At 43.7% G+C, this 26,892-nt stretch overlaps 1 protein-coding gene across 10 annotated transcripts in view; it reads right to left on the reverse strand.

Moving 5' to 3' along the window:
- Nucleotides 1-26,892, reverse strand: part of NFIA (nuclear factor I A) — a 248,632-nt gene that overhangs the window by 93,267 nt on the left and 128,473 nt on the right. For 9 of the 10 annotated variants that reach the window (XM_084291332.1, XM_084291336.1, XM_084291340.1 and 6 more), the window contains exon 3: nt 20,871-20,936. The exons of the other annotated variant lie outside the window; for it this stretch is intronic. In XM_084291332.1, the coding sequence (XP_084147458.1) occupies nt 20,871-20,936 (66 nt within the window). The remainder of the gene's footprint in view (nt 1-20,870; nt 20,937-26,892) is intronic. 10 annotated transcript variants of the gene reach the window in all.

Below are 26,892 nucleotides of genomic sequence, written 5' to 3' on the forward strand. Positions count from 1 at the left end.
GGCAACTAACCTTCGTCCTAAAATCTAGTTTACAGGGAGAGTATTGTCTGCTTTCCCAATTAATGCTGTAAAAAGGAGTCTCAGACGTTGATCTACCAATCAACCGCTTGTGTTGTAGCTTGAGAAAATCATGACTGATGCAATTACTTTTATGTAGAAAGTCTGAATATGGTCTATAGGTTAAAGTTCATTGGGTTATTGTTCTTTAATTGAATATCAGAAGATATTTTCAAGGTGCTCAAGGTATTATTGTTCTTTAATCAGTAGGTCTCCTTGTGTAATCCAGCAGTGTTATTTTTATGATAATATAGTTAGATTGCACCATAAATATGCAAGGTATTTTCTAAAGAGAGATACAGCTGTTTTCCTTAAATCTAAAATTAAATAATAATGGGGAAGAATTAAACCTTTGAAGATGAAAAAGTCCAAATCCAGTTATTTCTCTTCCACTACAGTCCAAGTGACCAAGCATTAAGCTTTGGAGAACACTTTTTTTTTTGGGTGGGAAGGTGGGAGACTGATTAATTTTCAGTCTTTTGAAATAACAGGACAGGTCCCCCAAACTAGCAGTGAAACCATTTCTAAAGGCTTTTTCATGTTCAGCATCTCACTATATATAGCCATCTTAAAACCTTAAAATAGTAATAATCAATTAGGGTCTCAAGCCTATTATCTTAACCAAATGCCTGATTAAAAGAAAAGCCCTCTCTGCTCAAAGTGCAACTTGATTCCTTTTGGGTTTATCCCCTATCTAGATAATCCCATGTTTCACAAACAATGTGGAGCAATAATATTGATTTGAAAATTAATGTCTGTATCACACAGCACACGCAGGCCTTGAGAGAGAGGACGTTATCAGAGGGAACCCGGATCACCCCGAGGACTCCCAAAAGATTAGCTGTTCCACGGCTGCACTGCGGAGGAGTATGCGAGCGACAGAGTTAGCCCTAATCTGCATTCTCCAGCAAAAGGAAAAAAGACAGAATATACACGCTTCAATCAAGACCTTCCTAACATTAATGCTCTGCCTAATTGGAAGGTGAGGCTCTCCAGCCTGGGCTGACCCAGCCCCTGCAGCCACAGGGGCTGCATTCCCTTCCAGAAGCCCAGCACGGATGTGGTGAGGGGCATACGGGACGAAGCACGCTTCCCAACCCCGCGTCCCGCAGGCAAACTGGCACGGTGCTCGCGTGCCATGTGCACGCACAGGGAGGAAGATGCACCTCACTTTTGGGAAGCGTCCACCTCCTTGTTTCCTCCGGGGCAAGCGTGGGTGGCCGGGGACACCCCGGGCGGCGACCAGACGCTGCCCGAGCGCCTGTGCCCGCTCGCTTTGTATTTAAAACCCATGCGGGGATTGAGGAGGCTGTCGATCCCAGCCTGCAAAGCCTTGTCCAAGCGAGCGTGTCTCCAGCTAGATGGAAGACACCGTGAGTTGTACACGGGCCACAGGCTCCTTCGATATTACGGGTAACTGTAATGAAATCTGCATTTACTAACAGACCCCAAATATAGATCTCCAGAGCCGGCACAATGGCTTCAGTTTAATTGCTTTGTACAAAATGCATTCCTCAAATTCATACATGATAAACCTCGAATGGTAAATTATACTGCATTTTTATTTCATGGGCTTTTTATAGAAGAGTTAAGCAAGATATTATACATTAATGGTGATACAGAAACCTCTCTCTCTTTTTTTTTTTTTTTTTTTTTTTTTCTCTGACAAATGCTCCCACTTGTATTTTGGCTTGTTATTTCCAATTTAATTTTAATGCCACAGCAATAGCTCACCTTGGATAAATCACACATTTTCCTATGAAATAAATGCTGGGCCACATGTCACATATGCTGCTACTCTTTCAAGCTCGCCTACCTGGCTTTGGCGGAGGTTTTAAGAAGCACCCAAACTTTCTTTGTGGCCCACAGCAATGGATTAGACCGTCCAGGGCATGTCGTGTCAGTACAATAGAGGAACACTTTTAAGACTTTAAAGTCATGTAATACAATTCTAGGCTGGATCTTTCTTGTTAAAAAAAGTAGAATGGGAGTGATTGAAAGAGAAAAGGGCCAATATTTGACAACAGAAATCAGCATAACCTCCTAACAGCGGCAGTCATGGATGACTGCCCTTTGACCCGGGGAGATTATGTGGGATTTCAATGACAACAGCTGGAAGTGAGCATGTGAGAATAGAGAACACAGATCTGAGGCCTCCTACAAAAGACTGCACAATCCCTGCCCAGATCAGAGTGTTGATTAGAAATTGTTTCCTGGTCCTGGCTTAATAGAGTGTGATAATGAAAGTTTTGTTAACCCTTCACAATATGCAAAACCACTGCTAAATTATTTGCCTTTTTAAAGCTAAAAGGTCTGTAGATAGCAGACAGGAAAACTGTGAGCCACTTCTAGCTTTTGTGGGCGCACCTCTGGTGCTTGTGCTCCAGCTCAGCTCTGTTCCTACAGCTTGCATAGACTTTGGGGCCACGTGGGACCAAGACCTGGGCGCTGGGAGATGCCTTCACTGGGGAGCCCACTTGCCCCACGATGACAGGCGTTATCCACAGGTGAATCAGAACAGAAATACACAGGTAACATCTCCCTGTGCATAGCCTTTCACTCACAGCAGTCCCTAATAAAAGCAACGCCTTGTTATTATTTCAATATGTGTCATATGGAGCTCCAGAGTCTGGGTTGAAAGTTAATAAGCGTGGACCAGAGGAAATGTGGTACCAGACTGGCTGTGTCACCAGCACAACCTGCGTGGATCCACAGCAGCTTCAGCTCTTAGAAGACACAGCTCATTTTATATCTAAGTGCAGAGACAGTGGAATTAATGGCAACTTATTACTCTTAATGAACCGATCAGAGATCGGAATCAATCATGTCAGGTTTTGTCCAAGCAGAGGACACAAGGATAGCTCTTTTCCCTTGAAGACAAAGGTCTTCTTGAAACACTGAAAGCCCTTCAAGTTTATGTTTAAGGACCTTGCTCAACAGAAAACGTTCCAAGATCTACAATATCTGGTGTGGTTTTTCATTTCTGATGACTCCTAGCATTGTAGGGTACTTTTCAATACTGATGTGGGTGAGAAACCAGTTAAATGCAATTTTTTGATATAACGATAAAAACCAAGAATCTCCCTCGCTACCATATACACAATAAGATAAATAAATTAACTACATTAATACTGATAGGGGCCTATAGTTTGAAAAACAACAGATGTCTTAAATTAGCATATTTCTGTTTCAGGTCTTCAATCCAAAAAGCAAATACTAAAGAAAAGAAGAAAAATCATTATAAATGGTCATACTCATTTGGCAGCTTATAAATAATGTGCTCCTCAAAAGCCTTTCAAAGTAAGAAAGATGAAATCTATACTGGGATAATCATTATGGAATATTTATGGCATCCAACAATAAAAAGAGTAATAAAAGGAAAAGCCTGCCTCCCTGAAAATAATAATATGAAGGAGTTATTTATCTTCATATTTTCATATCAACCCTGGTAACAAGAGCAATGACAGCTGTGATCTCCAAGGTCTGCAGCAATATTGCCAGCCAGGCTTCGCAGCTTGAAGCACGGCTCCATGTTCAAAGGAGCCCACGGACAGCACCCGGTGCTCCCCAGCTTCCTGAGGATGCTGATGGCACGTGCTGCCCTGGCAGATGAGCCTTAATGCAGGCACTGGAGGTGCAAGGAGATGGTTATTGCCCTCCCTGTTCCTCTTCCCCTGTAAGGCCTTTGTCAGACAAAAGGTCCAATGTCATGAGATAGATAGGTATCCCATTAACCTCAGGACCCCCCAGAGACCTGAAAATCCTCCTACAGAGAATAATGCAATGATAATTTCTCCTCGGCTGGTCATATTTTGATGTCAGCATCATATTTCTGGTACAGCCTGAAAATGTTGGTTTCTATGGATAGTTTGTATGAGGCAGTCTGCGCACGCTCTGTCAACTGTCCTTACTCCTCTCACTCCTACTCATGGATCAACCGAAATTTTGCCTCCAGATTTTACCCATGGACTTCCAAGACAGCTGCTTGCAGAATGAAGGGCTTGCAGGAGACGACACTGCAAATGCATACATGCCATAAGCACAACCCATGCTCTGGTCTTCACTCTGATGGAGTGTGCTTCGACATGCAGAGCCTACTTGGTTTTACACCAGTTCAAGCTAGAATTTAGCCTAGAGTGTTAATGCCATAAATATTATTGTTGATGTTGTGTGTAGAACATCAGTGTGAAAATAAATGTAAAGATATTTAGAAACTGGTGTGGAATACTTAGGTATTCAGACTAATCACGGACTGAAATAAGCACATTTGTTTCAAATCCTGTTTATAGCACTGCAGCCCCTCCCTCCTTTAAATCTTCCTCTTAACCATACTGATGTTTATTGAATACCTGTCATTTCTCCAGCAGCATGTGCCAACAGCGGCTCACCAGTGCCAGGTTGCATGAAAACCCTTCTGTCTCCTATTCTCCAAGGGGCTCCCTTAGATCAACCACTCACCATACCCAATACACTGAAACCCATAAATTTGCAGATACTGCAGTCAAAATTCTTAACAGGAAAGTGCACCCATTTTGCCCAGTGTAGCATACTGAAATATCACATGGTGAGAAGCATTTCTCACCATGTGTAAACTGTCAATTTGATTTGAAATTAAAATTTTTGATTAACATGAGCATTTCTGAGCCTCCCGCTGGCAGCAGCCCTATTGCTGAAAAGTGACATGATTTGTGACACACATGCTGTACAGAAGCCCCATGCCAGCAATTGTTAAACCCATTTTCATTCTGCTTTAATACGGTATGACACTCAGGAAAATAATTTTAATATTTAGGAGAAAGAGGGTAAGGGCTTAAGGAGTGAAGCCCTTTATGGGTGGAAAGCAGGATTAGAGCAGCACGACAAACAGCATGGAGGTCTCCGTGTCTCACAAGTCATGTCTCTTTTCAGCAATAGGGACCATCTGCAGGAGGCTAAGAAAGGTCCACAGCAAAGCACAAAGCCTTCTTTTAAATCCAGTTGATATTTCAAACACAGCATGAGGTACTTTCCACCTATGAATGCTGAGATGCTTGTGCATGGGGAAACGCTTGCAACTTCAATAATTAAACCCCCTCGTCCGGGAGGTAGGATTTTCTGGTTTCCATAGTGGCCTGCTATTTTTCCATGTTTATCATTTTCCCCGGCGGTATCAGTGGTCACTGAACATAACAACATTTCTATGGTGATTTACATGTGCGAGAGGAAAGTTTTGTAACTATCAGGACTTTTAAGCCCAGGAATCTATCTCTTCATCAGGGCGGTGGGAAGATTTTTGTTAAGCAGCTACCAAGTGAACACAAGAAACGGGACGCTTCTGCGGCGACAGTTTTTAAGGCAGCGATATACTCATGCAGAAGACAAAAGTTCAGTGGGGATTTTTATAAACGTAAGCCTGTGTCACTGTTGCAAGCTGCTGACTCAACTGTGTCACCTGCGTATTTCTCAGAGTGGATTTTTTTTTCCAGTAACATCATGTTCTGAGGAAGTTTATCATGAAACAAGTATCACGAACAGTCATTCTGAGCAGCAGAACAGCTTTGATAAGTGCCGACATGCATCTGACTTTTCTTTTAGCACTATTCATCACATAAACACTCAGCTCGGCTGGACTCTCTGTTCCTAGTAAACACAGAGCCATTTCTAATTGCCATAATACGGTGAGGAAAAAAAATGTAGAATTTTAAAAACAATATTAGATGGTGAAATGAAATACCAGGATGATTCAGATGCACTGGAAGTATTCAGTCCTGAGCATAAAACCGTGGGCTCATTTATGTTAATAACAACGTTGAGAATTCAATCTGCATGAAAAATGTGGTCCTCAGTAACGCCATGATATATAGGTGGTGTAAGTATGCAGGTTCTTTTAAATATGTCTTAAGTTTAAATAAGCGGTGTGTGTAAATACCTAGTTTTAATTAGTATATTGCCAAGAAATTATACAACTCGACTCAGTGATGCTGTAATTATTTTAGGAGCCATAAAACCCCTCCCTCGGCTGGGGGAAGCTAACAGTATCCTCCAAGGCCACTCTGCAGACTAACATGGCTTGGAGCTGCGCCGACAGAGTCCGAACCCATGTGATTTTTTTTTTTTTAAGATTTACATTCCAGTTTCTAGTTAAAGGAATAATCCACATATTCACAGGACGTGGCAGAATTCTCTAGAAAAGCCCAGCGTCCAGCAGGAGCCGGCGGGGCCGGGTCAGGCGAGGGCGGCAGCTTTCCTGCCCGTCTGCTGGGCGATGCAGGCACAAACCCCGGTGACTCCATCAGCTGTTTCCTCTCGTTCTGCCTTCCTGGCACCCCTCTCTCTTCACACCAACACTCTTTGAATAGACTGCGGCTGGACACCACGATAATGGGAGCTGTAGAAATATCTGCTGGAGATTAGATAGCATAAATGCACTCGAAAATCGGGACTCGGGGCATGGAAGCTAAGTCCCAGGATCAGCCAGCTCCACCTTTCCGCATGGGCTTTCCTCTCCCTCGGAACTGCTTCTTGCACCTTATCTGCTGACAACACCAGTGAGCAAACTTTCATTCACAATAAAACCTATGCAAATCGTATTTACTTATTGTTCCTTCCCTTATATCGCTCGGAGGTTTCTCTGCAGAAGGCTGTTACTCCTCCATTCCTTACACAGAACAACCATCTCCTAACTGCGATAGCTTTTAGCCCGAGGCAGGCTGACTGTCTTCTTCTCAAATACAGTCAAGTTGAGGAAGCCTAAGATGTTGCCTAGTCCCTGTACAGTCTTTGTGTCCTTGACCGTGCACATCACCAGGCCCCTGAATTTCTGTCAGGGCCGCCCTGAGAGATCCCTGCTGAAGGTGGGGGGAACCTCACCAACTTCTCCCCTCATGCCTGGGCAGTCTCATCTCAGATACCACAACAAGGCTCCAAAATGAAGCCCTAGACTTGGGTTTAGGCAGGCAACTACACTTAGAGACAGCAGGGGAGAAACCCCAGTGCAGCAGTGGATAACTCCCAGCCAAGTCCCAGACTAGCTGCTGAAGTCCAGTGGGAAGAGACTGGTGGATGAGGAGTCTCTGTGTGATGACTGAGACTCTTTCTATTTTATTCTAAGTTTGTGTTTTGTAGGGCAGGATGCCCTGTCTACATTCCTTTACAGGCTAAGAATGGACATTTATTAACAAGTACTTGGGCGGACAGCCCAAAACTCTAGACTCCTGGCCTGGGACTGTACGACAGAGAGGGCCAGTGACCCCCATTTGTGTTTACTGTACTTCTACAGACACATGTTGGTGTGATGGGGGCATTCACTTTCTCAGGTTCAGGCCAAGGTCAGGCCAGAACATGGACCAAATCTATTTTCTCTGTCTCTCTGCATAAACTGCTCAGGCTGTAGCCCAAAGAGGGCCCCTGAGTTCACTAACTGAGTGTATTTTGAGGGATTTAAGACTAAGACAGTAAACAGAAAGGGTGGAGAAGGACCTTCTCAGTCCGTATCTGATTTCATGTTCTCATCCCATGTGTGGCACATACAGAGGCTCTAGGGGAGATGCCTGAAGGAGCTGACATGACAGTGATGGGACATCTTGCCCCTGGAGGCTGCCTCCAGCAACTCTGACACACTCCTGGTAGGTACAGAGGTGAGGACCTGAGGTGAATCTGCTGCTAGAGGTCACGTTGCTCAGCTGAGCCTACACTGTCCTCTTTCTGCAGTAAAAAGCTTGCCTCTCTAGACCCTCTTACTCCATCTCAGCAGTCTCCTGTGGCATGGTGTGATGTTCAGGAAGGCAGAAACGTGGCAGTGGGGTGGAGTCCCTATGTCCAATGTCCCATCAGGATGTATTTTGGACAATCTGAAGGCAGCACAGGGGCTACTACTTCAGATTTGGACCAAGCTTACCAGCCTGGATCATCCTCCCTGTGACAGCCATCAGGTGTGTTTTAACAGTACTCCACATGTAAACTTGGTACCACAACTGACTTTACGTGAAAGACAGATCTTTTGCTGATGAGTGACAGTCAAGCAGGCAGAAAGAACGAAAATGGAAAAGGAATTCCATTCACAGGGACCTTTACATTAAACTAAAGCAACTCAGGTAAAAAGGAAACCCATCAATTATGGTTTATAATGCATAAACATCCATTTCTTCTCTGTTCTTTCTTTGCCTGCATTACTGAAATACAGAAATAAAAGAAAAAATAATGATGGATGGATTTTGGAAGACTCAGAGTTCAATTCAGGATGGATGTGATCCCAACATTTCAGATTCTTATCTCATCGTAATTGGAAAAGCTGAACCTCTCTCGTCTGCAAAATTAGGCAAGACATCCTGTGAGAATGGGCTCTTTTTCACAGCAGTTTAGTCCCCAGACACACAAAAGAATGAAAACAAGAAATGGAACAGAACATTTTTACTTTTGAATAATGGTTGCATTTGGGCCGTTTAGAACAAAACTTCACTGGAAGAGTTGAGGAGGAAGTTCTTCCTGCCAGTATGCCCATCCCTAGACACATTCTTCCACAGAGCACATAAACACTGCTCTAAAAGATAATTTATCTAAGCAACTCCCATTCTGTAGACGTGAAGGGAAAAACAGAAAGAAGAAAATACAAGTGGGTGGTATTTATACTGTCCACTCTTCTACCCTGCTGAAATCATTCAACCAAATCAGCATGCCCTGTTAGACCCTCCTTTGCTCTTGCAGCCCAACTCTTTCTTTGTCTCCTCCCGGCTTATCAGGATGAGTGGGAGAGGGGAGGATGACTTCCCCTAGCAGCAGAATCTCAGGTCCAGAGAAATTACAGCCTTAACCTGAAACATCTCTGTTCCAAACCTCCCAGAGGTTCAACTCAGAAAAGAGATGAATTCCCAGAAGACCTGGTATCTCCACTGATTATAGAGGGAGAGTTAGGATTTTAGGTTCATAGCTGCTGCCTCATTTTAATGCTTAACATTAGGTGGGGTGAAATCTAAGCCTTTGAAGTTCATGTATAATGTTAGCATAGGCCTAAAAAAAATTGCTTTCTTCCTCATATCTTGCCACAGGCAATCATAGAGCATAGAATGGCTTGGGTTGGAAGGGACCTTAAAGATCATCTATTTCCAACCTCCTGCCATGGGTCTCCTGACGTGCCGTGCTTCTGTATCCTTACATTTAAATCTGTTATTTTTTGTTTGTTTGTTTGTTTTTTATGTTTTTACTTCAGAAGGCTGTGAAATGCAAGTATTGCTGAGTTATCCTTGTGTTCCTGTCCTTCATATGGTTCATTTGCAGGAGGGAATAATGATCTGTCACCAAGGTAAATTCATTACCCAGCAGATAATGCCACAGTGTTTCTGCTGCCCATTTCACAGTAAGACATTCTTTCTCAATGATGTTGCATCTCTGTTCTCGTGGGAACAGTTTACGGCTGACATAGCAATAGTAGTAATAACAACTTACATTTATATTGTACACGGGATGATCTTTACTTCTGTCTCCTTCTAACAGTGGACGGCTCCCCGTCCTGCTGCAAATGCATCATTCATGACCCTGACAGACACAGAGCTGCATCCACTAATACTGGGCTGCCTCATTCTGCAGCTTCATATCCCCTCCAGCCCCTTTAATTCCTAGTTTTGGAACTGCTTTAAATTGAGTTGTGGACCACTACCATGCTCGCTGCTGTAAGTTTTCCCTCAACAAAATCTATAGGGTTCCCTTCCTGCCTCAAAACCCCAGCCCATCATGCTGCCCGTCCTCTCTGGCTTCTTCCCTCTCGCCTTCCTCCTGCGGCTCGAAGCACGGCATTGCTCTGCTGTACAGGAAAATTGGCTCCCCTCTGCACGGCGCGGGGACAGGACTAGCTCTCTGCATTCTGCTATTGGAAATTTCCGAAGAGCAAATCCCCTGCTTTTTGAGGGCTTTGAGGTATAACATGTGGGAAAATTCCAGGTGGTCTGCGCTGCAGAGCTGGTCAGGTGGGGACACCCCCAAACTCCAGCAGGCTTTCAGATGGGGATGCAGCTGTCCGAGAGCCTTCTGTTACAGACACAGCTTTAAGAGTAAGGAACAGAAGCAGAAAACTAACAGGGGCAGAGGACGAGACTCTCTGTAGAAGAATGTTAAAGCTACATAAGAAGCGTTCCTCCCTTTTGATCTTAGAAGAAATGCCAGCACAGGGCTTGGCCTTCTGCAGCCTGAAGGATGGTGTTGCCACCCCTGTGCCTGTTTATGGCTGGAAACAAACTACCAACCCATATCCCCATATCCTCATATCCCCATATTCCCATATCCCCGTATCTCCATATGCCCATATCCTGGGTCACCTAGCGAGATGCTGTGCCACCAGCACCCTTTGTCACCCAGCGCTGCAGCGGGTTGGGGCCAGGGACAGGGTGAGCAGGGCCCAAGGGTGACCCAGCAGGGTGCCAGCCTCCTAGTCCACAAAGGCCAGAGACCAAAGGCCAAGAAAAAAATTCTGATCCTTTCTAGCTGCCCTGTCTTTTTCTGTTGCCTCCTTTTGTCAGCGCCAGGAGCGAGGTGCCAGCTCCTCATCCCAGCACATGTCTTGCAGAAGATCCCCTTGCTTCAAGTACGAGTGAGGGAGGATGGGAGGTAATGATGAGAGACACTCTAAAATGATTACATTAATTGAATCTTATGAAAATGGAAAACAATGGCAGTGTGCAATAATAAAAAAAAACTCTATAACCACGTACATCTCTTGTTTACTAAAAAGTGCTTTGCTGACTACAGATTTACTCCGGGGCACAGCAGGAAACTTTTCTCCTTTAAATTTAATCAGCTTTTTTTTTTTTCCTTTTCAGAGAAAAATACCAGCTATCAGATCTGTGCTTCCCATCCACTCCTAAGACTCCTCATTGCAGTGCCTGGAGGTGATAGTGTGAACTCACTCAAGAATGTGAAGGCATTTTATAAATCATTTGGTTTCAGCAGGAGGGGGAGAAGGGGAGAAGGCAGAGGGATGATATAGTTTACAGCACATACTCGGCAGTAACTCCCAACTGTCAAACTTCAGCATTTTCTTCAGTTGCAACAGTGGTTAACGAAAAAATGTAAGAGCAGACATGAAATGCACATAATAAGCAGCACATTTAATCAGCTGGCACCTTCCTAACACCCCTTCACCAAAACCTATCCGGACACTATCACAACTCAGAAAAAAAAAGTTGTATAACTGAAGATACGGCACTGACGGAAAAAGAAAAAAAAAAAAAAAAGCAGAAATGAATAACACGAAGTGCTGTAAACAACTTGCAGTGCCCTTTGTGTGCAGATCACAATAGCAGAATTAAAGGAGTATGGTTACAAGTGTGGCTCGCTCACCTCACCTTCCTCCTGCCCCCCCTTTTGCCATACTCACTACGTTGCTCCTGGGAAAATATTTGTGAACCATTGCAAATAAAAGTCTCCTTCTCACTTTCCAAGAAACGGAGCTGGTATTTTTCCATTTCAGTTGCACTACCGCCAGGCTTCGGAGGGGATTTTATTCTCGCAGCTCTGTCAGGGTCACCCTAAACTTTCTCTCCACTTCCTATCTAGCAAATAGTGCAATTAAAAAGTAGCATCTGCAATTAAAAAGTGGTATCTGATTAGCTACAGAGGAGTCGCACAGAAGTGCCCCCCCGTGACAAAAACAATGATCCAGCTTGCAGCAACACAGCTTACAGCCTCACTTTTGTAGCAGTTTGTTGCTCTTCACCTGGATGTCTTTGCTTGCGTAGACAACTTAAGATTAACAGAATTAAGGCTACTTGGAAACCACCTGAATAACCCGTGAATCTGTAGTGTATGCATGCAGATTTTTTTGTGAGTGCACAAACCATATATGAGCACAAATGTCAGGATCTTTATGAGGGAAAATCACACTACCTTAAAAACAGGTATGATTCATCCAGGCATTGCACCGCACGCAGAAACCAGAGGAAGGTGTGAAATAATGACGTGCATTTTCATAGCGAATATATGTGTTTGGAAAGGCCTAGAGTCAATAGAATGCCTCCTGCTTTGGTCAGGAAGTCAGAACAAAGAACACCGGAGCGAGAAAGCACGATCACTTATCGCAGCTCTCGTTTTGCGGCCCCGTGCCACGCTGACATTCACGGCTGCATGAACTCAGCTGTGCCTGCAGCAGCAGGGGCCTCCGGGAGGTGCTGATGGTCCCGGCTATGATGAAGGTAAGTGTGTAGGAAGGAAGGAAGGCACAGTTTGTCACCAAGTGCCAGGCTGGCCCTTGCTGAGCCCCAGCAAGACACCCACCCTTGGGCGAGGACGCAGCGGGCTGGATGCCCGACACCACACTCGGCCCCTTCTGCAAATTTCAAGGAGAAGGAGCCAGCCCCGTGCTAACTTGCTAACAGCTCCAAGCACACGTTTTTAACATCCAGTGGTTTGACCACAGAGGGTAAAATTTTGGCCAGGGAGCCCTTCCGATGTCGGGAGAGCAGCCGCAAGCGGTGGATTTGGGGCTGTGATCCCTGATCGCAGGGCTCCCGCTCACTCCAGCAGCCGACTGGCACTGCTGCAAAGAGACGCTACCTAAATAAATGTCAAGTAATGAATACTTCGGATAAGCGACTGATTTCAGAGTGTGCTTTTATCCACAGGCCCTGTATTTATAGTTCAAGCCTTTTCAATTAATACGCACACCCTAAAAGAATTAAACTACTAATTATCACATTTTACCGTGGTTCACAGAACTTTCATCAGATCTAGTAAATGAAATCACGAGTTCAGCCGAAGAAGCTTTACTGCGCCAAATTATGTCAAGGGTATATCATGTTGATAATAAAAGATCACTTGGTTGGAAGCCTAACCTAGAAGGTTGGGGAGGCGTAAAAAGTTCACATTTTGGATCATGCTGCTCTGGTGTGGGCGTTTTATGTTTTTTTTCTTGGTTATTGTGGAAGGCAATTTTCCTGCAAGTAAAATTTTCCCTTTGTCTTACATTACAGGCATTAGGAAATTCTTACATCGAAAGACAAATAGATAGGTTTGGGGTTTTGTTTTGCTAGTTAGGCCTTGGCATCGCACGCTCTGTCTCTTCCCACTAATAAACTCCCCTCTCTACTGGACAGAAAATTAAAGCGAGGCCCACACCACAAATAAACTTCTTCCCCTAAGTGCCCGGCTTCTTGGTGGGCAAGCGTGGAATTCAAAAGCACCCTTCAGCCTGCGGTCCGCTCAGGCGGTAGCAATTACCCCGACCCAACGCCGCTCTCAGCTGCTAATTAAACAGCAAGTCTCTCCAGAAGACGGATGAAAAAACCAGCTGTAGTGAAAACTGGAGCTTGCTCGCAGCTCCGGCCGCCCCAGGAGGACAGGCTGAAGCCAGCCCGGGGGCAGCGCTCGGCTTTGGGACCGCGCGTAGCCGTAGCGCGGGGTGCCGGGCGCGGAGCTGCTGCTGGCACAAATCTCCTCGGCCCTGCAGAGCCGGGAGGGGAAAGGCACCGGAGCTCCCCAGGAGGGGCTCCTGGCCAGCCCGCTTCCACCACGCTGCCCTCTCCGTGGCCCTTGCTGTTATCTCGTGGATAAATATACGCGGAAAGGAATGGAACAGAGCAACGGAGTATAAATATATTTTGAAACGACTTAGAATAATTGCAGCTGTATTTATGCACCTTATCCACTGGAAAGGTTCATTGCCTCTTTCCTGTACACACATATGTTGAAATAAAAACATATACCCTAGCCACATTTCTATTCCTCCTTTCCTTTGCAGCATTCAGCCACTCCAAGCGTAATGAACGTTTCATGTCTTTCAAGCACTGCTTTGTCATGCTATAAGCATTCATTTCATGCTTTGAATATTTCCTGTCATACTCGCCTTGGATGAATTTTTTTGTGGGAATGCTTTGCCTGCGGAGGTTAATGGTTAGCAGCAGTGAAAACTGAAGTCCTCTGTCAATCCCCGAGCCTCAGACCTTGCGGGTCACTGACGAGGAGCCTCTCCGCTCGGCCCCAGCAGAGGCTTCAGCACTGACCCCGGCTGACTACCGCCTATCTCGCCCGATTGACAGTCAACACCCCTCGCTGTTGCCATCACAGGGTCCCCTCAAGAGAGTGCCAGCTACTGATAAGCAGGCTCGAGCCTGAGCCCAGCCGAGCACCCGCTGAATCCTGCAAATCCAGAAGCAGCGCCTGACAATCTGGGCCACAAAATCGCTTGACTCTGAGCGCGAATCTCAATGAAAATATGGCAACGCAGCGAAAAAAACGGTGTTTTCTTTCCTAATTATTCAGATGCCTGTCCCCGAAAGTCACGAAACTAGCTGGAAAACACAGCTGAATGCAGCGAAGTTTCAGTCCTAGGCTATTATAACACTATATTTCCAGTTCTTGTTGGAAGTCTATCTGTAAAGAAACAGGATGAAAAGGATGCAAGCCTAAACCACACATCAGGTGGTTTTATAACCAGGCGTATCTGCTTTTGTTTCCTAGGGAAATGCCGGCGCTCGGAACCGCCTGCCTGCCCGCAGTATCTCCCCGGGGTGACGAAATACAGGTTGGACCTAACCAGACCTCCGTCGGCTGGCGTGAGCGGCCGGAGCGAACGGCTGCCCCCGTCCAGCCCGCAGCAAGGCAGGAGAAACCAATCCCACCGAGGCTCCCCTGCTCGGCCAGGGCTTTCGAGCCCGGACAAAGTTCCCCACCGCTGTTCCCGGCAGGCACCGTGATCTCCAAGGGTGCAAATCCACTCAGAATTTGGCCCTGGCATGTTACAAAGGTGCAAACAAGCTGACATCACCAGAAGCTCTGACTCCGTCGCCAGCTATGAGATTCCTTATTGAAAATGCTAAGGGCTTTTTTTTTTTTTTTTAAAGCTTTTTTTCTGAAGCAAAGTTAATTTTAGATTAGTCCCTCAGGCTGTGATAACTCTCCAGTGTTGCTCTGTAAACAAGAGAGGAGAGTCTTCCTGCATTTATAAGATTCGGATGCAAATGATCCTATGAAGGAGAGCGCTAATAAAGGCTGCCATTCCTTCACTACCCTGTTTGCAGCTGTAACTGGGGGAAAACTTTCTCTGCGAGGCTGAGCTACCTGCTGCAAATGAGGTGCTTCAGGGATGCAAGCCACCTGAGACAACGCACTTCTAACAGGACCAGCTTCAGCACCCTGTGCTCAGCAAACCGCTCGAGCCCCAGCCCTACACAGGTGGAAATTTGGGGGCTGGCATGAGGACAGATGAGCTACAGAAACCTCGAGTTTTGCAACACTTGAAAAAAGGGGGAGCTAAGCTCCACATGGGCTAGAGGGGATCGGGGTGATGCATGGCCCGAGACCAGGGAATGCATGGCCTTGGAAGGCAGCAAGCTCTTCCTAGCTACACATGTGGCTGTAGAAGGAATTGGAGGTCTCTCAGCTACCATTTAACTTATAATGCAGATGAGTGGTTGGGGTAACCACAAAGAATACTTGTGTTTTCTGCCCGTGGCAGCTTGAGAGGATGGTTTGAACAGCAACTTTGCACGGTTTTGCATGGAGAGCCCAGCCCTGGGGCCGGACGGGCTCCACGTGCCCTGGCAGAAGCCCTCTCCCTGCACAGAACCAGAACACCAGGCCTGGGGCCTGACAGAGAGCACACGGAAAGGGGCTGGACTCTGAAAAGAGGTAATTAAAGCAGAGAAGAAGTCCCACAAGTTGCTTTTGCATTTTTTTGCGTTTTTTGCTTTTGCACGTGTAGCCCCCTCTTCCCTGCAGCCTGAGCTGCGTTACGCCTGCCACGACCGGCTGTGCCAGGGAAGGAGGGAACCTGCCTTCCCCCAGAGCTTGAGGACCAGAATTTCTTCCTTTATGCTTTTAGGCATGGAAAAGTAAGCATATACTTAAAACTTTTTTTTCTTCTTCTTCTTTTTTTTTTTTTTTGGTAAGGTTTTATGCCCCAGTCCGGCCCTACTTAAGCGAAGAATTCACGGATGATATTTACAAGTCCGGTGTAATTACTGCAGGGCTGAAAAACGAGTTCTGTGAGTTACGGTACATCATTGTTTTTCTTTTTTTTTTTTTTAATGTTACAAAGAACAATGTGCCTTTCATTTCCTGCAGTGCTGTTAAGGTACTTGCAGCTCAAAGCAGTAAGAATACATTAAAAGTAAAAAGCATTCGGTTTGGACATTAAACATTTTTATTTTTCAGATAAATGCCTCTCCCTCTGTATAATTTGTTTGAGCAGTGAATTTGGCACACGCTTGTAATCAGCTGTAATAATGACTGCTGTCTCGCTCACTTGAAACGGGAGAATTTACCAACTTCTTTAAAAAGAAGTCGCTGATCTGCAATTAAAGTGGTGTGCCACCGACCTGAGTGATTGAATCGCGGGAACACAAGCTCGGGAGCCATCAGGTGTCTGCAGAAGTGACACGACGTTCCCCGGCTTTACGCAGCACGCTTCGCCCCTACCTGCACGCTGCAGTCAGGGATCCTCTAGTGCTACCACGTCAAGCACACACCTCGCCCGGTGGAGGGCTGGCAGCACTCTCACGGCCCTGCACCAGCGTTATTAACCAGGCTGTGCTCTGCCTTTCTCCGGAGTTAAACTCCTGCCAGAGCAGAGCAGGATTTGGCTTGTAATACTCGGTGAATCTCCGAAAGCTAGCATCACAACCATCCCTGCTTTGCAGACAAAAAAGACTGAAAAGTTTTCCTGCAAAAGTTTAAAATAATCCCATTTACAAAAAGAAAACCTATCCGATAGCCGTTTCCATGACTGAAAGAAAGAATAAAAGCCCTAGAGAGAGTCCACGGCAGTGCTGAGCCTGGAATTCAGTTGTTGCTGATCCCCAGGCACGCAGTCCCTTCACTACATCAGCCTAGCCATTTTGTCACCCTCAGTTCGCTGAAAACTAGTTTGTTTATAAAAATCAACACCAAACCAGCGCGTTTAACAAGTTCTTAAAATCAATAATCTTTTTTTTTTTTTTTTTTTTTTTTTGATTGGGTGAATTGCAAAATCGCTTTGCGGTGCCAACTGAAATGAAGCTTTTACATACCATTAGGCAACTACAAAAGTGGGGAATTTTCCACGCGGGTGTTCCACCCAGCTGGTCAGAAGAAAAAAAAAAAAAAAAAAAAGCACACTCATTTGAGCAAAATATCAGGACATCTGAACACGCTCCTGCCTTTCAAATGAAGTTGCGTGCTTCTTTCAACATCCCTCCTGCAAATTTCCTCACCCACGTAACAAACAGACACGTTCTGGGTTCTGGGTTTTCTTTCTCTCCCTTAGAAGCTCTTTCCCTTGGTAAAGGACCGAGGGGACAGCAGCACCATGCACACTGTCTGCTCACAGGTTAGCTTCCTCCCTGGTTCTAGGACAAGACATCTCGACCATGGACCAAGCATGAATAAGCCTCGTCTTGCCTGCATGCTTGCCTTTCATGGCCAGCATGCTGGATTCTCTCTTTCTCTCTTTTGAAAAAATAAAGTTCTTACTATTTCTGTAAATTTTTGCAGTAGAGGTCAGGTAAGTGCCTGAAAACTATTCTGGCTTAATGAAGGCTGAAGTACAGGTTTGAGTTTGTGTTAGAGCCACCACTGAGAGCAGAAGATGTCACCATCTTCTCTCTCCGAGATGATTCTGCTCCATAAAATGCGACTGTAAAGCCCACTAGAGAAGAGGGGTGGCTCTAAAAAATAAAAGCTTTTTTTCCCCATGAACTTCACTTGAATGAAGGTTAGACATGCAGGTTTTTCTAAATAACACATACAAATTAAAATGATAAATTAAAATCTGTAGTAGGAGGCCTTCTTTTTCAGGGCTGTATAGTTGACCCTTTTGAACCTACATTACTCAAGGTATGCAAAATATATGTGTATAATAAATAGCTCTAGAATTTATGGAGTGGAACAGAAAGGATATTAACAGGCAAGTAGAGAGGCTGTATAACCCTCACAAGGCCTTTAAAGATTTATTTTTTTAAAATGAAGGAATGCATGCATGTAAAAGGTAGTACTTAATCGATATGCTTCTTTGTGCCTCACAGAAACACACACAAAGTGATTCCAAACCTGCCCTCAATCTGGTCATTCTGCTGTTAGCATCAGTGGGAATGAGATTATTCATAATGCTATTTTTCTTTGATTTAAAAATAAATAAATAAATAAAAAATAAAAATCCTCCCTGTGTGGGCTCATTCCCACTCTCAGTAAAATCAATTACGAGACTCCCATCAACTCCAGAGGGAGTTGGATCAGGCCCTGTGGAAGTGGGTCTACAGCAAGTGTAGAACAACGCAGTTAATATGATTTATTGTGTCCGTTTCTGTGCGTGCAGTTTTTCATTTTCTAAAGCCTGCAGTTTTGCTTTCATCCTCACGTTCAGTAGATAAGAGCTGCAGATCTGTGTTGATCTACAGGCTGGGTACACTGCAAGCTGGGGGCTGTGTGTGCTGAGAATGAGCTCAGCGTCTGCCCAGGGGGAGCAGCCCCTTTAGGGCCAACAGCCTGCATTAGATGCATTTGTAAAGAAAATCTCCCACACAGGCACTGCAAAAGGTGCGTAATTAGTTAGGAGGATTCTGCTGTGGTGGGAAAAAATACCCTTTAGTAAAAATGAGAAAAAGAAAAATCTTTTTCCTGTTTATTAAAAAAAAGTACCCTTAACAGGTCACCAGCGAAGTTCCAAGAATTCACTAAAAGCTTGTTTTACAAGGAAGACTCAGGCTCCAAATCAGAGATATTTCATTTCACTAGGCTTTTACAGATTTTACATTATTAAACACTGACATTGCTGCTTTTCGTGGTGGTTGTTGAGTAACGAGCTTCCTTAAGACTGAGAAACTGCAGGGTAAGAAGAACTGTGGTTTAATAGCTGTGAAAGAATATTATCTAAACATGAAATAATAACATGCTTGGTGCCTAATACATTCTAAATTAAAATATGATTTAATAAACATAGGCAACATATTCCACACAGAAAAAAAATCCAAGAATTGGCAGAACAAAAATCACAGTTTAGTCAGTTCTTCTCTTAACCTCGCAATCCTTTGGCTACAAATTAGAATTTCTGTGAACAAGATTGATAAGAGAAATTAGGCACTGTCTTTCAAAAACAACAAAAATGTTTTAAGATGGTATACTTGGAGATGAGCAGTACGAAACCCATCAAAACATGAAACCTTTCAGATTTCAGTGGGAGGAAAATACAGGAATCCCCCGAAGCCAAAATCTTACCAGCCCAGCGGGCCCTGTGCCCTATAATACACACTCATGTTTTTAAGTGTTCATGTACCTCAACCTCTTCTTCTGTGAATTCTATCTGCCACTTAAACCCCGATCCAAATGCAGCCCCGATCTGAACGCAGCCCTTCAACCTCATTTCAGCTCGCAGCTTGGCCGGTTACTAATAAAGTCCTCAAAACACACACTCACCACTCACACAGCTGTAGGGATGCTCTGTGAAGATTTGAGGCAAAAGCAGATAGTTGCTCTGTGAAAGGGCAGTCACATCTCTATTATTACAGATAAAATAGTTCCACAATAGGTGGATTTAAATGTCCCCCGAATGGTGACAGGTTTCAGAGACCCAAATCATTCACCAAAGTTCTTATTTTCTGTGTATAAGCAGTGCACTCCAGTACACTGGATTTCCCTCCTACATATAAGTCTTACATATATATATATATATATATATTTATATATATATATATATATATAAAATCTGTTTACAAATAAAAGTCAGGAAAAACTACAAATAATAGTTGCTTAGCTCAGTTTCACTTTGAGAGACGTTACTTCTAAGTCCTAGCTACAAGAAGTAGTAACGAAAACCTCAGTTGCCTACGGGTGAACAGAACCTGTTGAGTTCTACCTCACTTAAACATAAAAAGAACAAGAAGCTGTTCCCTCACACATATGCCTATCCCTTCACATACATTCCCTACATAAATTTGCTATTATTACTTTTTTCATGTTATTTTACAATGGAAGCCATCAATTCAGTAGAAGCAATTGCTTCTAATTTTAAGCTGTCCCCATTCACAGAATATTAGTGTTCCCCAAATCCACAATCCCACTGCTACCTCCAAATAAGATTGAGCACCTACAACCTGAAGCCCTACTCCTGCAAACACACAGAGAAAACGGCGCAACAAGCTATCCTCGAGCCTCCCTGTGCTGCTTACCCCTAGTATCCACAGCCTTTAAAGCACACTCATAAATAATACAGACGATGCTGGTGGCACCTGTATCATTCCTGCAGTGGGTACCTGCCCGAGCAGCTGGTATGTTCATAGGTGTGCAGTCCTGCCCTGAAACTGCAACGTTTGGAGTGTTGCTGCTCAGTTTTGCTTGGCAGGTTTCTGCAGCAGAGAATGGGTCTGCGGAAACATATTTCAAAGCAACCATTTTGTTTCATGGGACTGTCTTGAGATCCTACACTCTAAAATGATGGCTGGCCACGTACCGAAAGTTAGGTACTTCAGTGTGTCATGTGAGAGCATCAATAAACAAAATGAAGTTAAAAGCACATAGATAAAAATGAAAGCGATGAAGTACACACCCCTAGGGGGTCATGACTCACGGCCCAGGGACTGAAAGCCTTTGCTACGGAGGAATAAGGATAAGGGTTGCATACAGCAGGCTCTTTAATGGCATCTCCCTAATTAAAATGATTTTTAAAGGAAAAAAATGTCTCTCTCCAGGACTGGAGAAACAAATGCTACTTAGATTAGTGAAAAAGCAGCATTTGAACTATGAGGAGAGTACACAACCTATCTGCACCTATCCCATGTCAATTATTCTGAATAATCCTTTTATATTAGACATAGGAAAAATTCTTAATAAATATGGGCTGTTTTAATATCCCAAAGCAGGAGCAGCAGGTAAGAACTTACCATTTTCTGGCTGGTCCTTAATATCAGCTTCACTTGGCTGGCTGGGACTTTCAGATTGACTTGAATCTGAAAAACATAAAATACAGCCAAAAATTACAGGGTCTGCTGTGGAAAATAGATCAGAGGCGCCAGACTTCCTCAAAAGGCTGAGAGTACAAACTAAGGACAAGAATGTTGCACCAGGACATGATAATGCAAAAGTCCCGTGCCTAGGTAAGATTTTTTGCTAGAAAAAAAAAAGGGAATCTTGTTTACGGCACTACACAGAGTGCTTGGTGTGTGTGCTTGAATAAATTAAGCTTTGAGAATCCTTCTTTTTAGAGAAGGCATATTTAAACTACTCTCCTACATGTTTTTTATAATGCAGCCTCTATGTTGTATACAAGCCAGAGCCTTAATCCAACACATAGTAAAGTCTCAAAACAGATTTTGAAGCTTGCATATAAAGGTAACTAAGCAACACTACAAAGTCGTGGAGATTGTTGTCTACACAGTTCTGAAACAAAATCTGCAAAACTGATAGAAGAGATGATTTTTGCCATACTTTCGCAGTGGTTACGGTGCTCCAAGACCACTGAAATGAACGGTATTACCCTGATTTGCAGTGCTATAAACGAGATCAGACACTCGACGAACTGCTTTAGAACTTGTACAAATAATGGGTCCCACAAACTCCCAGCTAACAGTCTCCAACCAACACAATATATTTGCCTGAAATAATAAAATGACCTGTAAAAGGATGTGAGTAAATATGAATGTTTTGCTTTTTTTTTTTTTTTTTTTTTTTACACACTATTAACTCTATGTTAAGATGATTGCTCTTCACTTTGAAAATTATTCTTAGTAGAAGCTTTAGACAAATACTGTCTTCCTTCTTAATTATTTCTAACACTAAGAACTGGAAAAAATGATTCTACCTATGGGAGAAAAAAATATATATAAATAAAAAAAAAATATAAACCCATCAAATTCAAATTACTGTTTTTGCAATTCATGAAAATAGGAAAAAAAAAGTTCTCTCTTTTTTTTTTTTTTCTCCAGAAATTGTTTTGTAATTTATTGAGCCCATAAAAAAAAGTTTTTTTGCAGTGAAACAAAACTTAGGAAACAAAACCACTTGCTATTGCATCAAAAACACCTCCATTCGTGGCGAACCTATTTTCTGACTTCACCTTGACTTTGCAGAGTTTAGAATTAGCTGTCTGAAATTTGACCACATTTCAGTGAGAAGTCAATGCAAGATCAAAAGGTCATGACACTTAACTGTGATTAAATTGAAAATCTTACTTCTATTGCAACAGAGTGATAACACCACCCCTTCTTTTTCTTTGAGGTATTAATAGCGCTGGAAGAAGCAGTACTACTAGTGACCTTGGGTCAAGCAATGCTAATTTATTGCTTTAAAAAGGTTCCTTGCTTTTAAGCAAATGAAGATTTTAATTACCGCAGAGCACTATAAAGAAAATGCCTATTTTAAATATTCAAATTTTTTTTTTTTTTACCTGCTGACTGTATGCATTAGGTATCATTCAGAAGCTTAGAGGGCAATCTTGTATAAATTAAAAACTACATGTAAAAAAATGTACTCACAAAACAAATATTGATAAATTTCAGAATATAAATATTCCGAAAATTAGCGAAAAAATGCTTAAATCCTGATATTTCTATTTAAAATAAATGAAGCTCTGCTAAAAATTTGTATGCTTCTCCATGTGTCCAAAGCCTGTTTCCTCTCCTTTATATTTGTAATTTTAAAAAAATTTCTACAATGAAATCCAATGAAATAATTTACTCTTACTTCTGCAATTTTGTTTTAAATATTCATTTTTGGGGCTATCTTTAACAAAGCTGAAAGCAGTGACAGCAGATAGGCTACCGGGTAAGAGGCACACTGCTGTTATATTCTGGACACCAGATTTTGGCAGGAAGTTTCACGTTTCCGATGGCACAAAGGTAGCCACAAAGGTGGCTATTAGAAATGTAAAATATTGAGTCAACATTCAAAACCCACATCCGACGTATTTCATTTTACAGCGCATGCACGAGGCTTTCGCTTACTCTCCAGGATTTTGTTTTCCTTCGAGAAGCCCCAGCTCAATCCGCGTTTGGGCTTTATGCTCCAAGTAGGGTTACAATCCCACAACAACCGATGCTATTTGAAAAAGTTGCTGCACAAATATGGGACTCAAAGCCTGTTTTCCTCCCGAAACGATACCGAAGCCGGTGAAGCAGCACGAGGGACGAGGGCGCGGTGGCACACGCCGGAGCCAGGCTCGGAGCTGACGCTCTCCAGCCCCCTGCCTGGCACCTTCGCCCAGCAAAGCTCAGCAGCCCGTGAGCAGCGCGCACGTCGGGAACTGCTCCTGGGTTTTGAGACACAAAGTACTTTTGTTTGCACTCGGGGCTGCTTTTCCAACACCAGGGCTAGGCGCAAAAGAGAGGCTCTACTGACCACTTGGCATTTGTTTGCACACTGAATCTTAACTTTCTTCTTTTATTACCCGGGCTACTGTGATACATTTTGCTAAATTCTGGTTTCCTGCAGCCCACCCCTTCTGCTGAAATTAAATACTATTTTTTATTTTTATTTTTTTAAAAAGACAACAAAAGCTTTCAGCAGTATTCTTCGTGGCGAGGCATGGGGCAATAAAAAGCAGGAGGAGGCAGAATTAAAAACAATATACGCTGCGGCAGAGAGCACGGAAGGCTACCGAAAATGTGCACTGGGCAAGCGTACGCTCGGCATTGTTATGCAAGGTGGCATCTTGTGGAAACCCCAGATAAGAAGACTGAGTTAAGGCACTTAGCCAAAATGTTTATATGCAGAATTTTGCTTCCCTGATTTTATTCAGATGCCGCAGATGATCCGGTACATATAAATGTGCCGCCACATGGTTAAGGGATTGGCAAAATCAGAGCCGTTGTATTTTACAGTCTTGCCTAGGACGAGAGAGTCTTGCTCACCCTCCCCAGCTCGCTCTCTGCTTTTTCAGCAGTTGGCAGTAACTCCTGTCGGGGCTTTTTTGTTGTTTTGCACATGGAAACTTTAAAATTCCAGTTTTCTGAATGTTTATTCTTTTGCGGGCTGGGATACAACAGGAGGGGGAAAGTGTGTCCTGCTGAGTCAGTTAGCCAAACAGGTGACCGGAGGAATAAATTAATTTTTGCCCATACATAATTGATATAAATGGAAGATCGTTTTCATAAGCATTTGCATTAAATCAATAAAATCACTTACTATAGAGCAGTTTAACAATTCATTTGATTTTCTCTTTTCTATATATTTGATAGCCACTCTGCAAAACAGTATACACTTTATGCCTATTTTCTTTAGCAACAACACCGCCAGTTAAATTCTACCACCTGCAATAATTAGAGCCATTGGAAAACATACAAAACAAAATATACAGTAGATGCGAGCCCCTCTTGAATCCATGGCCCCCTGCGGCAACGAGTTTCATTGGTGCCTTAAGCTAAGGCTGGTAGGAAGCCAAAGAATCTGTATATTACAATAAAGTGCATGTTATTAAGGGGAGGATTTAAATGATTTCAGATGGAGTTGGAAATATTATAGTGAGGAACCACTATTAAGATTGCTGATTTAAAAAAAAAATAAAAAAAAAATCACCCAGGAATCTAGTTTTATATTTAAGGAAGCTTAACCTTGAATAGCACAATGGGTTTTATTTGGGGGCTTTTTTGGTTAAAGAAAAGTTAGTGGTTGGGATTTTTAACCCTCAACGCGCTGGAGTTAGCATGAGTACGGACACTTGAGTCCAGGTTACCGGCCAGGAGAAGCTCGAGCAGACCTGGCACCAGCTGCAACCGCGGGGAAACAATGAAAATAATGTCAAAGAGATTTTACTCTCTCCTTCCAAGAATCAAGTATGATTAAGGGGTAAAGAAAAAAAAAAAAAGAAAAAAAAAAAAGGAAAACAACAAAAAAAGGGTAGTTTTCCTGAAGTAGCACTCTCTACTCTGCCTCTATTTTCTGTTCCTTGTCTGGCTGCCCCGGTGCGATCGAGGCGGTGGTGCCCAAGCCCAAGTCTGCACGGCCTCCAGCTGCACTTCAGCCCCAGCCAAAGCTCAGGACTTTTCAGGACGTAATTTTCATTTTCGGCTGCAGCAGGAGTGGGTTACAGCCCGGCTGCGCGACGGCTGCGTGGAGGCAAGGCTCGCTGCTCTGGAAGGGAGCGCTCCATTGTTTGGAGAGAATAAAACATTCCCAGGAAAGTCTGGCCCGTGGACAGGACCAATGTCAACAGACTGACAATGTTGTTCTTTTTCGTAGACCACGACACAGACGGTGAAGAGCTGTTACGCTCCTCTGCAAAAAAAAAAAACAACCCACGCCGAGTGTCATGGCACTTCCCAGTGTTAAACTACTCCTTGGCTACGCGACTTGGGAAAAAACGGGACGTTTTCTTGGACACTCACACTTCCTCGACACGCCACGCTTTGCAGACTCCAGCCTCGGGTGGCAAGGACAAAGCGCCTCACCGGGTGTCGGATTATTCCGACCTAGGAAGAGGCAGCCCCAAGCGAAACCCAGCCCTTGCCAGCAGAAGGGCATGCGGGCGATGGCCGCGTTGTGCCGAAACAACCGGCCGGCGGTGCCGCTGCCCATGCCGAGCCTGCTCTGAGGCCAAGGAGTGCGGGCTCCTTGTCCGATTCCACCAGCCCCGCACCTCCTCGGCACACCGGGGAAGTGCAGAAGTTAAATTTTCCATTCATATCATGTTTTAGGGGGGGAAATACCGTATAATAAACTGACATATTTTATTCAAGTTTCAGAGTCCTATTTGTAATAAAATATTTATATGGCTGGGTTGTGTTCATGCAATAAATTTTTCATCTATAATTTTGGGCATGGATTCTACCAAAGATTTATATATGTTTAAAAAAATCTAAATCATGCTCCTTTATACACAACCTTACGTGGTGAGCTTAAGGGATTTACAAACAGAAACCAGCAACAGGACTGAGGCTTTTTACACTCACTTTCCCTTCATTACACGTTATAACATAAACACATATGCATTGCTCCATATATGCTACAATTATTATTTATGGCTATTTTGGTGGCTACTACTATTTCATTTAAGGAAGGCCTGGGTCTTTGTTTAACGCGAGCCATCGCTTTCAAGTCAACTTTTATAGGGAGTTCAAAGTGCTTCATTATCATCCACCTCACCGTCACACGTACAAATATCCGTACCAGATTTCCAGTTTTCTTTTATACCACCCAATACAGCGTGCCACAGCCCCTCAGCTGACGAAGACGGGTGCTGCAGTGGTAAAATCCCCGCCATGCCAGCCTGGTTTTTTATCAGGCAAGGACTCTTAATTCCTGTACACTGGGAAAGAGATTATCTTTGATAATGGAAATGTAAATCAAAGCTTGCTGTTGTTTATTCCAGACAGACATTTGTGTGTTAAGTCTGTTTATCAGGCAACACTTTGTCTAAGCCAGGAAGTAGTCAGCCTTTGTAACAAGATGTATGCAAATGATTTTCCCATGAGCCCTTGCCACAAAACTTTTGTGGCAAAAAAACTCCTTGTTACTTCACCAGTAAGACGCTACTAAGCTACCCCGTAAGTAGACTAGCAACAAAACAGCTAGCTAGACTATGCTGATGAGTTTGAATGAGACCAAAACATGTGCCCACAGTCTGTTGCTCTTTATTGTGAGCAGACTTTGTGTATTACATCTGTTTATCAGGCAACACTCTGTCTGCCGGGGCGGCTTTGTAACAAGGTGGATGCAAACAAAGATCTCCCCAACTCCAGGGCTAACTTCTCAGGACGCGAAAATTTCGGGTTACCTCCCTCGTCATCGGCAAGAAGAAAAACACGCCACTTAACCAGAAGGCTATGAGACCCTAGAGCTGTATCAAAATGGTTTCATTTTAAATCAACTTTCTTTGTTCTCACTAGCCCATAAATGATTTACTGCTATCGTGTGATAGCCTAGAATGCAGGGAATCTGTGTATTCCCATATTTGTTCCTTGATATTACAAA

This window comes from Netta rufina, assembly GCF_964035555.1.
Source record: "Netta rufina genome assembly, chromosome: 8".
Taxonomy (NCBI): domain Eukaryota; kingdom Metazoa; phylum Chordata; class Aves; order Anseriformes; family Anatidae; genus Netta; species Netta rufina.